The sequence below is a fragment of the Schistocerca americana genome, chromosome 4, assembly GCF_021461395.2.
Source record: "Schistocerca americana isolate TAMUIC-IGC-003095 chromosome 4, iqSchAmer2.1, whole genome shotgun sequence".
NCBI lineage: Eukaryota > Metazoa > Arthropoda > Insecta > Orthoptera > Acrididae > Schistocerca > Schistocerca americana.
This window is the reverse complement of record NC_060122.1, coordinates 547058938-547078107: the sequence shown is the minus strand read 5'-3', so window position 1 is coordinate 547078107 and position 19170 is coordinate 547058938. Positions and strand designations below refer to the sequence as shown.

The window sequence follows — 19170 nt, the reverse complement described above, 5'->3', positions numbered from 1 at the left end:
GCGGTGGAAGGATTAAAGAAGGAGTACTTATGGTCCCCAAATACGGCAGCTTATGCGAGGTACAGATTTCATCAGCTCGTTAAGTGAGACTGAAAAACCTGCATGGAATACCTTCAGCCCTCGGAAATCACCAACTCTGATGATTATAAAGAGATTGCGAATAACATAATAAGCTGTTTCCAGCATATGAAGCGTCATGTATCCCCAAAGCTACATTTCCTTGACTGCAATCTTGACTTTTTTCCCCTCAGAACTTGGGAGAAGCAAGCGATGAACACGGGGAGCGTTTTCACCAACACACTGTAGTAATGAAAAATCTGTTTCTGGAGCGATGGAACTGCAGCATGTTGGCAAAGTGTTATTGGTCTTAGAGACACTGCAGAGAGTGAATACAAAAGAAAACGACCAAAAATGTCCTTCTAAGCTTATCCTTGGGTAAAATATTTGTTTTTAAAAGGTTTCAAAAATATGTATTTTTCCTAAATAATGGAACCTCTACAAGTGAAAAAGATGCGCGACAGGAAATTTTTATTTTAAAATCCTTATTCCCCATAACTATGAAAACTGAAAAACCGTAATTTTATCCAGATGGTAGACAAGAAGTTAAAATGTGTTGTACAGTGGGATGAATACGGATTCATTCAAAATAAACACGTTTGAAACTCAGCTTGCTTCACAAGGGGTGTTCAATAATGATTGGCACTAATGCTCAAAATTTACTGTAAAAATCACTCAGACAGACTTTTGTCCCCCCTCCCCCCCAAATGCAATGCACCTGTTATACGTTTGCCATTGCTGGAAGACGTGTAGCAAGCCGTTCCTAGACATCATTTTTAGGATCGCCTCTTAAAGCTTTCAGTCCCTTGGTCTCATCTGCACCTACATGACATTCCGCAAGCCATCTAATGGTGTGTGGCGGAGGATACTTTTTGTACTACTAGCAGAGTGCTCCAACCCTGTTCCATTCGCGATTAGCGCGTGAGCAATGGCGTAACGGGTGGGAGGTGGGGGAATGGCGGATGTCTGCGCGGGGGGGGGGGGGGGGGAACAAGGAGGTCTATTTTTCCAGAAAACATATAATTATTAGAGTAAATTCTACATATTATATTACAATACGTGTTTATGGAGGGGGGGAGGATGGCAAAGAAGAGCAGCGTCCTGCCCTGGGCACCAAGGTGGGTGGGAGGGGGGGGGGGGGGGGGAGGGAGGGCGCCAATATAGTGTCGTACTCCAGTTTGCCAGTTATGTTCGCCATACCACTGGACGTGAGTCATTACAAATAACAGCACTTGCTGTGTTGGTTGTTGATTTGTTACGGCAATAACAGGTGCATCTGCTCCTCCCTGAAGTTCAGCATTTTCCCAGCCGTTTTTGAAAGTGCGATGCCGACGAACGAGATACTGCTGAGCCCCATAAGCTCTCTTCAAATTGTCGTAGGTTTCGGTAGTGATTTTCTTCAAGTAGACACAAAAGTTTATTGTTCAAAATGGTTCAAATGGCTCTGAGCACTAATGGACTTAACCGCTGTGGTCATCAGTCCCCTAGAACTAAGAACTACTTAAACCTAACTAACCTGAGGACATCACACACATCCATGTCCGAGGCAGGATTCCAACCTGCGACCGTAGCGGTCGCGAGGTTCCAGACTGTAGCGCCTAGAACCGCTCGGCCACCGCGGCCGGCAAAAGCTTATTGTGTAACACTGTTTATGAAAATCAGCTATGACGATGTTTAGGGCCATTATGACACACGTTCACTCTCAAAAGCTGAGAACACTCAACTGGCAAAGCTATCGCTGTGAAATTTCCAGTGACTAGCGATTAGAGTATCTAGTTCAACAGCTCACGGAAAGATGTCGCAAGCAGGCACTTAGCGGAAGGAAAAAATTTGACATCCGTTGTATTAATAGCTTTCAGAGAGTAGATGCAGGTGAACTAGTAGCTCCTGCCTTCAGAGATTTTCGGAAAGCGTTCGACATTGTACCAGACTGACGTCTGTTAACCAAGATACGATCATACGGAGTGACTGAGTGGAGGAAAATTTGAGTAAGTAGCTTCGGAAGCTCCACGAGGCTTTTCGTGGATGTTGCTGGTGTATCCAAAGAAGTCTCAACAGTACAAAAATTTTAGCGAAGTGCAGGAAGACCTGCAGCTGATCGACGCTTACCAGAGGGAATAGCAACTGACCTTGAACATAAATAAATACAACGTACTGCAAATATACAGACAGAAACACCCTTTCTTATATGATTACACGATTGCAGAACAATAACTGGAAGCGGTTAGTTACATAAAATTTCTAGGAGTACACGTGCGGAGCGATCTGAAATGGAACTATCATTTTATAATGATGAGATACAAGGATGCTAAGTAAATAAATAAATAAAAAATTGAATTGATCGCAGGTGATAGGCTGAGATTCATAGAAAGAAGCTTCAAGAAATATACTCCATCAACAAAGGAAGTAGCTTGCAAAGTGCACATTCGACCAAAACTTGAGTATTGATCTTCAGTCTGGAATCCACACCAGATATGACTGATAGAGGAAATAGAGAAGATGCAAAGAACACCAGTGAACCGTGATTTACTTTCAAAGAATATTATTAAGAATTTATTTTATTTACTAGCGATTCATCAAGAACATTAACACATTTAATCACACTATGTAAGCATGGAAGTAGTTGCCAGAGAGTAACTGATGAAATCATAACCAAATTCCTTTTAACAAATGGGAATTTAATAGTGCCTGAAAGCATTTTTTAAAAGAAACAGATTTAAAATTATAATCAGAAAGCACCCTCTAAATATCAAAGTTAAAATTTATTCAGAGGCAGAAAGAAAAAGTTTGACTGTATGAGCTTTCGGGCGGAGAACCTTGCGGCTCGCTTTTGACACGGCCGTAGTTACCACCGCCCACAACAGCCTCTGAAAGACTACACTGGTGCAAATCTGCAACACACCAGATAACTTTAAACTAAGAGTTTTAACAATTTACACAAGCACACAAACTATGCACCCTCTGTAGGAGGGATGGAAATGGTACAAAACACTAACAATTAAAATATTAACCTTGCCACCGAAGGTCAGCTTGATTTTAACTTATAAGGAAAGTCTTACGGTGAAGGGTGGCAACTTTATATACTAAAATGATCATTTAAATAAAAGCCCATAAAATACAATCTTACATAAAATTCTACAAGGTTGGCCAAACAATAGTTAAGATGCTCTACAGTACATAGATTCCGGCTCTGATGATCATAGGTAATAATATCAAAGTTTCCAAAGATCAAACATATTTCAGGTATTAGGCCGTTACACTCCAAGCAATGAATTTGTTAACACACCAAATCCGACAAACATGACAGAGGCAGCTACTAACGTACGGTAGATTGATAGGGAGATTACCGAACAACCCGAACCTCAGGTTGCTCTAACCCGCCCTTATTCCACGAGGGAAAAACGGACCACCCAATTTATAAACAACCACCTTCCCGCGAGTGGGCAAACGGAGAAGAATGGCGGGACGACCCCAAAGCAAAACGGCTAGTGACCTCACCAAGAAAACAAGTAGAATTTAACAAAAGTAAATCAAACAATATATCACCAATCACTTAACTTCTAATAAACTGCGATTTCTCGAGAAGACCTGGCGCAGCACCCCCAAATCGCTCCCTCGAACCGTCCGCAGTCAGCCGCTTCAACGGACGCAGGAAGGCGCGCCGATCTCCCGTCTCACGGCGTCGCAGCTCGCTCCAGCCAGACTGATGTCGTGTGTTGACTCCTGTTGCTCTCGTGTCGACCGCGAAGCCACTACCCCTCGCCATACGCCGCGGCCCACTGGACTCAAGTGGCGACCTCACATGCGCCGACGCTCAAGACGGACAAGTCGTGTCTCAGTACGCGACCGACCAACCGATCGATCCAACCGCCAATGACCATTGCCTGAGCAAACTCGAGCAGACTGGCGGCCTAACGCGCAGACTCAGATGCAGGAGCTAAGCCCCGACCGGGCGACCACTCGCAGAGTTCTCTTACTGGCGGAGTGGAAAGACTCTCATTTTGGCGTCTTTAAAGGTTGATCCGAACGACAGACATACTAGCACTCCGAACGACAGATAGACAATAACTGTCTAACAAAAGCGGACGAGAGTCAGACCATCAAGATGGGAACGAGAGAATGATCCAGACTGACCGACTGGCGAGCTCATAGAGCCCCTTAAATGCACGAGAACAGGCAACCTTTCCCCTTTCCCACCAGAGGGTGACACCAAAGCAGCGATTGCCACAGCGGCGCCACCGCCAGAAACGGAGGGCGACTGCTTCACACTATTCGCTGCGCCGCGCTCTTCAAAACAGCAAATTTTTACCATGGCTCAACCAGCACATTTCGTTACAGGTTATTTTGTAAACGCGAAATCGCCGCGGAAATGCTCAGGCGACTCCAGCGGCACACGCCGCAAGAGAGGCGTTCTTCACCAAGGCATGGTCTACTGTTAAAATTTCGAGCGTGTGCGTCCCTAGAAGTATCAGTCAGTATATTGCTTTCTCCACTACGTCTCACGAAAAGAGCACAAAGACAGAATTGTATGTTATTGTGTTCAACCTGAATCTATATCAAAACTTTTACAATGTGTATGTTAAGCGACAAGCCGACATTTCGAAACACACGTGCGAGCAAGAAGTTCATCGTTTGTGAGAGGAAGCTAAACTGAAGTTCACAGACAAGAATTCTCTTAGCGATCATATAAATCAAAACATTGAAAAGCTATTTAATCGTATGGTTCAAAGGAAAGTACAAACAATGTTGGCTTTCATTTGAAAAGTAATTGAAGGTTCAATGAACATCTCGAGCACGTCTTATCGTGTAAGTGTTTAGATACAATAAGGTAGTAAGAAACGACATGGAATGGGACGAGCAAAGTCAGTATTAGAGAAGGCAAAAGGAAGACTTAGATTTATTGGCATAAGAAAATTGCAATCATTTGTACTCTTCTAACGCTTGGAGTTCTTAGCAAGTAGGAGTGAAGATAGAAATCGAACGAATTCAGATACGCTTTGCTAAGATCGTATCAGGACAGAATATCCCATATGAAAATGTAGCAGAGATGCTCGCGGAACGTTGAAGAATGACGCAATTTTGTTGAGTAAACTTAGTGAAACTCTATTCCACAAAAACTGAGCATATCTGACGTAGGCATGGCCGAGCGGTACTAGGCGCTTCAGTCCGGACCGCGCTGCTGCTATGGTCGCAAGTTCGAAATCTGCCTCGGGCATGGATGTGTGTGATGTCCTTAGGTTAGTTAGGTTTAAGTAGTTCTGCGTCTAGGGGACTGACGACCTCAGATGTTAAGTCCCATAGTGCTCAAAGCCACTTGAACCATTTTCACGTAGGCATCGTGAGAATAAGATGAGATTAGGTCGAGCGCAGCGGCACATAGATAGTCATTTTTATCTAACTCAATACGTGAACACTGCTGGACGATAAGGCACGCTTTGCCTGAACCTCTGTACGCTCGTCCGCCCCCTTTGGCAAGGGCGTTGGCACAGTGAAGGTGACTTCTCATGCCGGAAGTCTTCGCCCTCCATTGCAGAAGCTTTTTATTCAAAAGGTAAGCAATACAGGGGTTTTAGCCAGGGACCGAAGACGTTCCGATTGCTAGTCAAAGACGCTACCCCTTTTTTATGCTAGTGAAAAGCATAATGAAAAAAATGGCTTATCCAGGATTCGATCGCATCACCATTCGGTTTTCAGCCCCTCCAAATTTGCAGGCAAGCAATTTACCAATTTTTTTTACGACCTGTTGGTTTGTAGGCTCGCACTTTACCGCTTTTTTAAAAATCTTACAAGTTGCTACTAAAAAAAAATCGTTTATCCTACATGGACCCGCCACTTCCACGAATACTCAAAATTGAGAGATTTTTCCCCTTACAGTCGCAGCCTGCAAGAAATTTTTGTTCGTTCTTTATTAATTAAAACAACCTAGACAAACATGGCCACAAAAATGAAATGAATTGTGTAACAATACTCCTGAAAAGGAGCCACGATAAGAACAGGACAAGGATCAGTTAGCTCAACGGATGCCTTGACAACGAAACACAAGATTCAGCATACTGGCGAGTAAGTCGTGATATCGCAGTGGCCATATATTGGTGGAAGGCGACTGCGCCCCTATCGACCCCTTTGTCTACAGTGTAATGAACACAGTGGCCCAACAACCATGCGATTGTGTTTGACTTTACCCTTTCAAAGTAGGATGCTCTAGTCTCAGTAGGATATCAGACGAAAAAGCAGGATCAGTGGCTCGAGTTAGAAACGCTAATTGGTTTTTTAAGCCAGTGCCAGTTTGCTTTGGAACCATGACAGGTAAATCTATGTCGTAGTGTGTCTACGGTGGACAGCGACTGCACCGATCGGTAACACTAAGTACAAAACGAAATAGGCGCTCATTAGCGAATAACAGGTTGTGTATCGCTTGATACCCCGAGGACGCCACCGCCATTGGTAAAACACGAAGGCTAAGTTGAAATCACACCTTCTTCCAAGAAGTTTGGGGGCCATGCCCGTTCAACAGGCGGCGTACAGTCAATCCCTCTCCCGCACATTAACAAAAATGTGATAGTGAGACGCTTCCTCTTTAGAACATCAGCCTCCACATAACTGACAGCAATATAAAATTCACGGACATGTTTTAACTGGAAATTCACTCCACCAGCATCGACAGGCGGATCAAAACTACCCGGCGGCAGACAGTAAAATAACCGAGACGTGAATGTGTGTATTGAGTGAGATATAGTCAACACCGTGCGCTGAACAAATACCGATAACACATACGCTACCTTTTGAATATTCGAAATAACTCACACGAGCAACCACCTCGTATCGTAATGGAAAAATGTGATGTTTCCACAAAAAACACCTAGGCAGCTGTTTTAGTGCCCTAACCGTCATCACGGGAAGGTGAGAAATCTGAGCGATGTAATACGCTTTGCACAAGATGTAGGTATCCACAATCCGAACTTTCTGAAGTACGTTAAAGAAACACCGTTCATGTTCTAGAATTGCTCCTTGTTTCTTCTCCGCAACCAATTTCCAGTTAAGCATAGCCAGTTGGAGTTGAGAACGATCAATTATGACTCCAAAAGGTTTATATCTATCGACCACCGTCGCCCACGAAATGACAGCACTATCAAAACGTCCTAATTTCATCTACTGACATTTGGTTTCGTTGATATTGGCACCAGAGGCAAGTTAAAAGGCACCCAATGTAGCCTTGAGCAATGAAATCAGCGGGAGAACGCAGTAATACTATCACACCGTTCGCTTATGCTCGCACCGAGATCGTTCCGCCCAAGAGTATTCATTCTTGTGACTGAGCGACGTTTCTTTGAAGCCTTGAGCAAAACCTTTACGGAAGGTAATCGGAGTCTCAGTTAGTCGTTCACAGCCACTGAAGCTTGGATAGCCGTACACAAATTAGACTAGACCCCGCGCGCGTTAGTTGTGAACCTAATGGCTTCCAGTACCTGGGTAGCCATGGCTGACCAGATCGACCGCCTTGCCAAAGTCCAAAAATGCCAGAGCACCAGAAACAGAAGTAACAGCTGCCACCGACCCCTAGACCATGGGTACATTCTTGTGAGAGTTGTTCGTAGTGCTTCTTAACCGACATTCGTGAAATTTTGTTGTGGAACATCCACAGAATAACAGAAGAATATACCCGGTCGTTTTCTTACAACTTCTAATGTGTCTGCGAATTTTGCTGATTCCTATCGTTTATAACATCATAATGAAGTAACTTACTTATGCCAGTATGGCTACTATATCATATAGTGGTGTGTATAAATAATTATAAAACTGACTGGTAGTATATCTTGTATCTCTGTGTAGCTTTCTTAAATCAGTCCAGAAGAATGCTTGGATGGTTCTCCAGATTAAGCTGTGTCTGACTTGCTTCAACGTTCTTGTACTGTCTCCAATAACCTTAACGTTAACGGAACGTTATATCATACGGGGCCAACCCGAACTCCATCGAGAAAATTTCGAGAGTTGTTCGGGGATTTTTGAGTATTTTAGTAACGTCCACTTTTCGCATCGCCATCAAGTGCTGCTCGTTCTGTGTCGGATTTGTTTTTTTCCGGCAATGTCAGCTATACTTTAACAGTGACAATTAGAGTTGCAAAAATACCATAGGCTACTGTAGACTATCACAAGTACGCGTAGACTACCGCAGTTTTCCTAGTAGCTTATGTCAGTTAAGGTCGTACCCGCGTTACCTGTATGTTAGGTGTTTTGCACACTTATCGCACGTTGTCTCATAACTATCGCGCGTTCTTTACCCATGCGATCAGTGTCTTACTAGATTCCCGTAAAAACTGGAAGCGGTAAACTGTCTAGAAACTCATTGAGGAATATATAAAGGGTGCTTTAACCTACGGAACACTTTTGTTCTATATAGTTATGCTCCTGTCTGTTAATTAAAAATAAACGATATTTATAGCAAAATTGAACTTGTTAACATTTAATTCCGGTTTTATTTGAAAATTGTCGATTTGTAACGAGACCAGTGGGGTGTCGTAGTAAAACTAAAGAAAACAACATAGATTTGTCATATAGCGCTAGAAAATGGATAATTATGCACAGAAGATAAAGTTCAATGTGAATCAAGACAAAACAGAATTCATGCAATTAGGAAGAATACAAGAACAGGAAGAATTTCTTGAGATAGATGGCAAGAGGTTCAAGAGAGTACATCAGTTCAAATACTTGGGATCTTGGTTTACCACGGACAACAACATAAAAATGGACATCAAGGAAAAGAATAGCATTGGGAATGAAATGCATGCATTCTCTCAGAGAGACGCTCGGCTCTAAATCTATCTCAGTGAACACGAAGATGAAAATCTACAACACAGTGGTATGCCCAGCAGTAATGTACGGTTCAGAAACATGGAGCATGACTAAGCGAGAAAGGGAAAAACCATTAATATTTGAAAGAAGAGTAATGAGGAAGATATAGGGACCAGTTTCAGATAACGGAGAATGGAGGAGGAGGAAAAACGAGGATATCTACCTTGTGATGCGACAACCAACTATCCTACAGAAGATAAAGAGCAAAAGAATACAATGGGTGGGCCACGTAGCCCGTATGCCAGATGGAAGACAGGCGAAGATGGCACTAGCGGGGAAACCAAACACCAAACGCCCCATTGGACGACCAAGGCAGTGCTGAATGGACGACCTGGCGAAGGACCTAGAAGGAATGGAAGCAGTTTGTGGAAGCAGCGCGCGGTCTGCAGGGCCTGTGGTCGCCCAATATCTATCTATCTCATGTACATCTACATACATACTCCTCAATCCACCATACGGTGCGTGGCGGAGGGTACCTCGTACCACAACTAGCATCTTCTCTCCCTGTTCCACTCCCAAACAGAACGAGGGGAAAATGACTGCCTATACGCCTCTGTACGAGCCCTAATCTCTCTTATCTTATCTTTGTGGTCTTTCCGCGAAATATAAGTTGGCGGCAGTAAAATTGTACCGCAGTCAGCCTCAAATGCTGGTTCTCTAAATTTCCTCAGTAGCGATTCACGAAAAGAACGCCTCCTTTCCTCCAGAGACTCCCACCTGAGTTCCTGAAGCATTTCCGTAACACTCGCGTGATGATCAAACCTACCAGTAACAAATCTAGCAGCCCGCCTCTGAATTGCTTCTATGTCCTCCCTCAATCCGACCTGATAGGGATCCCAAACGCTCGAGCAGTATCTATCTACCATATAGCCCTAGAAAAATTTCCTCAACAAAAACATAAAATAAAAAACATTAAAACAAAAATATATCTAACATCGCTTCAATACTTCGTCGAACGTATGTAAAACATGTTTCTGTTACTCGTAAACAACTTTTGCATTTATCATTAGTAACAGGAAACTCCTGCCTTTGATCGTGACGAGGAACGTTCTTTTGTGTACAAAACAACCAGATTGTGGATATATAAATTTTTGCTATTTTGTACTGAAAATAACGTTCCTCTCGTCATGATCAAAGGCAAGAGATTTTATGTAAATCTGCCTCCATATTTCCATGGTGGAAATAAAAGAAAGGTTCAAGATATGAATTAAAATTCAAGGTGAAAGGATATCAATCACACCTTTCGCTGATGACATTGTTATCCTGAGTGAAAGTGAAAAAGAATTACATGATCTGCAGACTGGAATGAACAATCTAATGAGTACAGGATATGGATTGAGAGCAAATCGAAGAAAGACGGAAGTAATGAGAAGTAGCAGAAATGAGAACAGCAAGAAACTTAACATCTGGATTGACAGTAACGAAGTAGATGAAGTTAGGGAATTCTGTTATCTAGGCAGTAAAATAACCAATGACGGATGGAGTAAGGAGGACATCAAAAGCAGACAAGCGATGGTAAAAGGGGCATTCCTAGCCAAGAGGAGTCTACGAGTATCAGACATGGACCTTAATTTGAGGAAGAAATTTCTGAGAATATAGGTCTGGAGTACAGCATTGTACTGAAACATGGACTGTGGGAAAACCGGAACAGAAGAGAATCGAAGAATGTGGTGCTACAGACGAATGTTGAAAATTATGTGTACTGATAAGGTAAGGAATGAGGAGGTTTTGTGCAGAATCGGAGAGGAAAGGAATATGTGCAAAACACTGATAATAAGAACGGATAGGACCATAGGACATCTGTTAAGACATGAGGGAATTACTTCCATGGAGCTGTAGAGGGCAAAAACTGTAAAGGAAGACAAAGATTCGAATGCATCCAGCAAATAATTGAGGATGTCTGTTGCAAGTGCTACTCTGAGATGAAGAGGTTGGCTCAGGAGAGGAATTCGTGGCCGCATCAAACCAGTCAGAAGACTATGACCCCCTTCCCAAAAAAAAGGGCTGCCAGATCCTGTGGTCTTTGTGGCAACACTGTTGATTTGCCGTAGCCCGCCACAAAAGAATCAGTCGGCGCTAGGTCAGGGCTCTTAGGAGGTCATAGGATAGTCCACTAAGGCCGCACCAGCGATCATTGAATATATGGTTTAAGTCTTCCCGCTCTATGAGAGCCCAATGCGGTGGTGCGCTGTACTGTTGATAGATAATGGTGTCCAGCATCCCTTCTTGCTGTAATGAGGGAGCCGGCCGGTGTGGCCGTGCGGTTCTAAGCGCGTCAGTTTGGAACCGCGTGACCGCTACGGTCGCAGGTTCGAATCCTGCCTCGGGCATGGATCTGTGTGATGTCCTTAGGTTAGTTAGGTTTAAATAGTTCTAGGTTCTAGGGGACTGATGACCTCGGTAGTTAAGTCCCATAGTGCTCAGAGCCATTTGAACCATTTGTAATGAGGGACCGCCGGCCGGAGTGGCCGTGCGGTTGTAGGCGCTGCAGTCTGGAACCGAGCGCCCGCTACGGTCGCAGGTTCGAATCCTGCCTCGGGCATGGATGTGTGTGATGTCCTTAGGTTAGTTAGGTTTAATTAGTTCTAAGTTCTAGGCGACTGATGACCTCAGAAGTTAAGTCGCATAGTGCTCAGAGCCATTTTTTGGTAATGAGGGACCATATACTGCTCGATCATTTCAAGATAACTGATGGCATGATCAGTCTCTTCTACAAAAAAAGATTGGGCCGAAGACTCTCTGATAGGTCGCTCCGCTCCACTCGTCCAGTTTAGGGTTGAGTCTTTCGGGTTTTAAGAGACATGCGAATTCTCGATTCCCCAAAATGATGCAGTTACACATGTTGACTCTGTCGCTCACATGAAATGTGGCTTCATCCGTCTACATCCATCGATTCAACCATTGATCGTCCGCTTCCTTCCGCTCACACATCTTCATAATATATTGGAATCGAGTTCAGTAATACAGCTGTGTCAGTGCTTGAGTCCGTCTAAAAATCCTCTGGAATGTTGCATACGGTGCGTTGATCTCTGCTGATGACTGGCAGAGTGACTTTCGTGGACTGTGAGCCTTGACTTGTCGAATATCTTCCTCCCTGTTTCCAGCACGCTGCATACATCCTGCATGAGGCATCTGCAACCTTCTATCCAAGAACACGTCGTACTATTTAATAATGTCTCGATGTAATGAGACATATCTAAGATGTACCGACGTCTGAAAGCTCACTCGGTCTCTACGAGACTCGAAACTTTCGCATGTCACACGACACAATGAGCATGTTGTGGTGTAACGATCATTTTCACTTAACAATTAAGACACGTTGAATGCACTAACTTGTGCCACCTCGGTACAATGCATTTATTACATCTGGTGTTTGTGCAGTGAACTATGTGCTGTTGGTTTACCTACTGGAGCATGGCCACTCATTGTTAACATCCATCATTTTCAGGTACATTACAGGAAATTGCTCAGAGATATATACGTTAAATAAATAAATACTGTATAACGTTATTCTTTTCCGATATCTCAAACGGATCAATCTGTACTCAGTGGACTAACACTGAAAGATGTGCGATTCTAATTACGTGCAAAAAAATAATCAAACAAAAAAAGAGACGTTTACACATTCAGTTATGTTTCTTCCCCTACTAGTGCTAGCAATATTACCGGTAGTGCTACCATTCACACATACTAGTGTATCAAACTACTGAATCGTAGATTTGGTAGAGCGCAACTCTAGTGAGAACACAGCAAGGGAAGAACGACTCAACGACGAAAAACGTCTACGTTTGTCTTCTTACGGTTGTTGCCTTACCCTGTGTTTTGTGTTGCACGTTTCGCTGAGGATTTTTCTCTGTCGTCAAGGCATTTTCACGGAAAGAAAGACACATGGGGTACCAAACGGAATAAATCATAATTAGACTATTACGCCGCAACCATCAGCCAGTAGGTGCGCTGAGCGAGGTGGCGCAACGGTTAGCATAATGGATAGGGAGGACGATGGTTCAAATCCAAGTCTGGCCATCCTGAATTAGGTCGTCTGTGCTTTCCCTAAATCGCTTCAGGCAAATGCCGGGATGGTTCCATGGAAAGGGCACGGCCGACTTCCGTCCCTAATCCGATGGGTACATCAAAATACTCAGAGCATATCCCTGAGCAATCTCTGAAATTTTGTCCGTGTGTCTCTTGGGTAAACTCCTGACACTGGGTGCATGTGAACAGATCAAGATATCGAAAAGAGGTTTTCGGCAATTGATAGTTGATAAGGGAAAATGGTTCAAATGGCTCTGAGCACTATGGACTTAACATCTGAGGTCATCAGTCCCCTAGACTTAAAACTACTTAAACCTAACTAACCTAAGGTCGAAGGTTCCAGGCTGTAGCGCCTAGAACCGCTCGGCCACCCCGGCCGGATATCACTTAGAAACGCCTAAAACAACGGGGTCTCCCTCCAAGTATGTGGCTCTCGTGAGAGATTTCACCTGAAGCTATGCAGCCCGCCCGCGTAACATGAATGTCATGCCTCTCTTTCTTCAAGACAATTTTCAGCCGTATTCTGCAGGGGCTATGAAGACGCTCCTGCATCGTTTTCGATGCAACAAGTTTGATCACCGACAATACAGCCCTTATTTGGCTCCATTGTTTGTCTCTGCTCACATGAACCGCTGGCTTCGAAGACAACACTTTGGCATAAACAAAGAAAGGCAGACCAGCGTAGAAAATTGGCGGAAAGCACAGGCGGCTGCTTTCTGTGACGAAAGTTTGTAAAATGCCACGGCAAATGTCTAAGTCGGAGCGGTGACTATTTAGAGAGGTAGCTGGAAGGTGTGGTCAACTGCAACGAATAAAAAATGTTTGATTTTCACTGTGATTTTCATTTTGCGACCGATCGGACCTTGCTTTCCGAACAGCCCTCGTATTTCCACTTAGTATTTTTTAGTTGCTACAGTATCCTGCTTCATAAAAGATTTAAGAGTACTATTCATACAACGAAATTACTTTCCGCTCATGTCAACTATCTAACTCTGGAATCACACGGCTGCTACGGTCGCAGGTTCGAATCCTGCCTCGGGCATGGATGTGTGTGATGTCCTTAGGATAGGTAGGTTTAAGTAGTTCTAAGTTCTAGGGGCTGATGACCTTAGAAGTTAAGTCCCATAGTGCTCAGAGCCATTTGAACCATTTTGCACACTGAATTGGAAAGAGCGACTTGAAGCGATCGACAGGTACACTAAAGACACTGCCCAACACATTTGTGTAAAGTTCAGTCGAATTTTCTCAGTGATTTGCATTTCGCGCCTAATCGGACCTTACTTTCCAAATACGCCTCGAATATGATTTTTAATGACGTTCTAAAACTCTTGAAACGACAAATGACGTGGATATAACGCTCGTTAATGTTGGCTTCCAACTTTCCGCGAAAGTATCCGAGAAATGTACTGAAGTTGAAAGGTAAGGCCATCGGAGGTGGCTATTGCGGTGAAGAGTCTCAAAGTGGGGCTGCGACGTTATGTACAATCAGGAAACAGACCTATTTTTCTAAGATATAACGCATTTCTTCTTGGTCCTACTTTATTCGACATAAATACAGGGTTAACTACGATTGTTGTAACTGTAACTGCATGCTTCTTTTAGTGTGTTAGAATGGGCCTAGGAAAACGCAAGTGAAATGATGGTATGACGTTTTTACCTGGGAGACCCCTCCCCCCCCCCCCCCCCTCTCATCTGGGGTTGTAAGAGCGCCTAGTGCAAGTCTTTTTATCTGACTTGTACGTTGATGATGATCGTGATGACGATGATGAAACGATGAGCCGCGCGGAATTGGCCGAGCGGTCTGGGGCGCTGCAGTCATGGACTGTGCGGCTGGTCCCGGCGGGTTCGAGTCTTCCCTCGGGCATGAGTGGTGTGTTTGTCCTTAGGATAATTTAGGTTAAGTAGTGTGTAAGCTTAGGGACTGATGACCTTAGCAGTTAAGTCCCATAAGATTTCACACATTTGAATTCTTTTTTTTTTTTTTTTTTTTTTTTTTTTTTTTTTTTTTTTTTTTGAAACGATGATGAAGAGTCAGTCCCCGGTCCCGCCGCATAGTAGCCAGACGCGATGACCACCACTTGGCAACGGAGGAAGGCAAAATTTGTATACACACGTTTAGGTGAATACCTTTCATGATAACAAACAGTGGAAAGGCTTGATACAGCGGCTGAGGCCCAGTTGAGAGTCTCCACTTGACAACAGCCGAGTCGTGGCTCCTTCAATTCGGCTTTAGATCTCTCGGAAACTTCCGCAGAAGATTTCAAGAACATTAACAAGTGTTCTGTTCCCCGCCTCGGTAGCTGCGCAGTTAGTGTGGTGGATTGCTGACCGAATGGGCCCGGGTTCGATTTCTGGCCAGGTTGGAGATTTTCTCTGTTCGGGAGTTGTGTTCTCCTGACGTTCACATCGTCATAATTGACGTATCATTATTGAGATTGCTCTATGGGAACGTCCCGAAAGAGTATAAAAAATAAAATACAAGCGTTCTCTCACTGTACTCGTCTTTTGAAGATCTATAGAACGCTGTTAAAAACGTATATCGTGTTATTAAGCTGATGACGAGTGTGATAAGGCGTTTAAAATTTTGTTTATTGTCTGGATTCCAGGCCTAGGCATTTAAGCAGGAAATTTTAGTGTGTTGCAGAGTGGCTGGGTCTTCCTTTTGATTCGAACTCTCACCCAGCCACAGCTGTCTGCTCCACTCTTTTAATTCTTCCCATTTTATTCTTTTTTATTATAACTTTTAGAACTACTTGAGAGAAAGTGATTTTCGTAGGCAATATCGCTTGTAAACAACATTTATTGTCGATTACCCGGTCGCAAGTTCGAATCCTGCCTCGGGCATGGATGTGTGTGATGTCCATAGGTTAGTTAGGTTTAAGTAGTTATAAGTTCCAGGGGACTGATGACCTCAGAAATTGAGTCCCATAGTGCTCAGTGCCATTTGAACCGTTTTTTTGTCGATTACCGGTTTCCGTAAACAAGGATACCATCCATAGATCACGATAGTACAGGTTTTTTACAAGCGATCTTGGCTGAGAAGTTCACCTTCTTTCAAGTGATCGTTACAGACAGCCGCTTGCAGTTCAATACGGGTAAACTAAAGATTTAGAATTTCTCTCTCTCTCTCTCTCTCTTTGAGTGTGTGTATGTGTGTGTGTGTGTTTTTAGGGCATTTCATGTTTTAATTGTTGTTCAAGTTTTATTATTGTATAACTTTTAAGCGGATTCATCTCATCACAAAAGTTTAGTGTGGAAAAAAAAAAAAAAAAAAAATGCTGTGGGACCGATCACCCTAGCACTCTGGTCCCTTCAATCCCACAAACCAACCAACCAATCTAAAAAACGCTGCTCTGGTGTGCCCAATCCAACACACTGCCATTGTCACCACACCGTGGTTGATAGAAGAGTTAAGAGTATTGTGTGTGATAATCCATGTTATAGAATTACGTGACCCTCTCCCTACTATGGTTTCCCGAAAGATTTATTTCGAAATCTGGAACCGTCCGCGAAATAAAACTGGTGCTAGTTTCAGATGATTCACCCCGAAAACGTAATTTTCTTTTGCTTTCGCAGCTTTATATCTTTATGTGCAGGGATTCTGGAAAGGGAAAGGTTGCAGGGGGAAGGGAAGATGAGGTCGGCGAGCGCGGCGTCTCGGAGGCGCGGCGCGGCCCAGCGGTCGGCGGGCAGAGGACGCCAGCGTACCTCGTGAAGGCGGCGGCGGGCGCGCTGGCTGCCGGCGGGCTGGGCGGGTCGCCGCCCCCGCCGCCCACGCTGCTGCTGCTGCTGCTGCTGCTGCCGTTGGTGGCGGCGGCGCCGGAGGTGGTGGAGGCGGCGGAGGAGGCGCTGCGGCTGCTGCTGCCCGCCACGACGACGGCGCCCGGCTGCACGCCGGCCGCGGCTACGGCGGCGGCGTCCATTAGGAGCGGCGGAGGCGGCGCCGAGGGCAGGCGCGACCCGGGTAGCACGACGTAGTAGAGCGTCAGGGTCGCGCCGGCGGCGGCGGCGGCGTCGCTGGGGGCGGCGGGGGCGGCCGGGGCGGCGGCGGCATCCCCCGCGGGCGCGGCGGCGCGCACTCGCACACACTCGCGGTCGCGGTCGCGGTCGCGCACGCACCCGGCTGTGGCGGCCAGCGCTGCTCCGCTCCGCTCGGCGCCTCTGCGCTGCGCCTACTGCCGCCGCCACCTGCCGACGCCGCCGCCGCCGCCGCCGCCGCCTGCGCACAGCTGCGCGCACTCTCGCTTTCCGGCGGGACCATCGATCTCTGGAAGCGCGCCGGCACCCGCGCCACTGCCCGGGCCTCGCTATCTGGGTCACCGTACTCCACTCACAACAATAACGAGCCGCGCCGACACTCCGCCCGGCCCCCGCGCCGGGCCCGCGCCGGCTCTGCCCTTCCGGACGCCTCCGACCGCTCCTCCCCAACAACGCCGCTCTTCTACCCGGCCCTCTGCGTAAACCGATAATCTATATCCTCTAGATGAAAACCCCTGGGTGATTAAGCTCCGTCGTATTCTTCTTCTTGCTCCTTCTCCAAAGCACAGGAAAACATATTCGCAGTTGCGAATATGAACCCCCTTCGGCTATACAGTACTGGCCATTAAACTTGCTACACCAAGAAGAAATGCAGATGAAAATCGGGTATTCATTGGACAAATATATTATACTAGAACTGACATGTGGTTACATTTTCACGCAATTTGGGTGCATAGATCCTGAGAAATCAGTACCCAGAACAACCACCTCTGGCCGTAATAACGGCCTTCATACGCCTGGGCATTGAGTCAAACAGAGCTTGGATGTCGTGTACAGGTACAGCTGCCCAGGCAACTTCAACACGATACCACACTTCATCAAGAGTAGTGACTGGCGTATTGTGACGAGCCAGTTGCTCGGACACCATTGACCAGACGTTTCAATTGCTGAGAGATCTGGAGAATGTGCTGGCCAGGGCAGCAGTCGAACTTCTTCTGTTTCCAGAAAGGCCCGTACAGCACCTGCAACATGCGGTCCTGCATTATCCTGCTGAAATGTAGGGTTTCGCACGGATCGAATGAAGGGTAGAGCCACGGGTCGTAACACACCTGAAATGTAACGTCCACTGCTCAAAGTGCGGACATTGCGAACAAGAAGTGACAGAGACGTGTAACCAATGGCACCCCATACCATCACGCCGGGTGATACGCCAGAATGGTGATGACGCATATGCGCTTCCAATGTACGTTCACCGCGATGTCGCCAAACACGGATGCGACCATCATGATGTTGTAAACAGAACCTGGATTCATCCGAAAAAAATGACGTTTCGCCATTCGTGCACCCAGGTTCGTCGTTGAGTACACCATCGCAGGCGCTCCTGTCTGTGATGCAAAGTCAAGGGTAACCGCAGCCATGCTGCTGCAAACGTCGTCGAACTGTTCGTGCAGATGGTTGTTGTCTTGCAAACGTCCCCACCTGTTGACTCAGGGATCGAGATGTGACTGTACGATCCGTTACAGCCATGCGGATAAGATGCCTGTCATCTCGACTGCTAGTGATACGAGACCGTTGGGATCCAGCACGGCGTTCCGTATTACCCTCCTGAACTCACCGTTTCCATATTCTCCTAACAGTCATTGGATCTCGACCAACGCGAGCAGCAATAAACAGCAATCGCGATAGGGTACAATCCGACCTTTATCAAAGTCGGAAACGTGATTGTACGCATTTCTCCTCCTTTCACGAGGCATCACAACAACGTTTCACCAGGCAACGCCGGTCAACTTCTGTTTGTGTATTAGAAATCGGTTGGAAACTTTCCTCATGCGAGCACGTTGTAGGCGTCGCCACCGGCGCCAACCTTGTGTGAATGCTCTGAAAAGCTAATCATTTGCATATCACAGCATGTTCTTCCTGTCGGTTAAATTTCAAGTCTGTAGCACGTCATCTTCGTGGTGTAGCATTTTTATGGCCCGTAGTGCATATTGCAATCACAACAATGGAAATTTGTGCCAGACCGGCACTCGAAACGAAATTTATTGCTTTACGCGAGCAATCTCCTTAACCGCTTCGGCCATCCGAGCACGAATCACGTCCAGAACCAAACTTCCGTATGTTGTCGTCCACCAATCAAAGGCTGCACTCGTATGTTTTGTATATGGAAAGACATATTCATTGAGAATCGAGGGCATGCATGCATGTCCGAACGGACACTGCGTCGTATCTCTTAATACTACAGGCACCGTTATT

At 45.5% G+C, this 19170-nt stretch overlaps 1 protein-coding gene across 1 annotated transcript; it reads right to left on the bottom strand.

Moving 5' to 3' along the window:
* Positions 1 to 16517: 16517 nt before the first annotated feature.
* On the bottom strand, positions 16518 to 17200 carry LOC124613604 (homeobox protein Hox-A13-like). The gene is made up of 2 exons (XM_047142318.1): positions 17055 to 17200; positions 16518 to 16956 (listed from the first exon to the last, which is right to left on the bottom strand). Exons 1-2 carry the CDS (start codon positions 17198 to 17200, stop codon positions 16518 to 16520), a joined length of 585 nt encoding a protein of 194 aa, XP_046998274.1.
* Positions 17201 to 19170: the final 1970 nt, after the last annotated feature.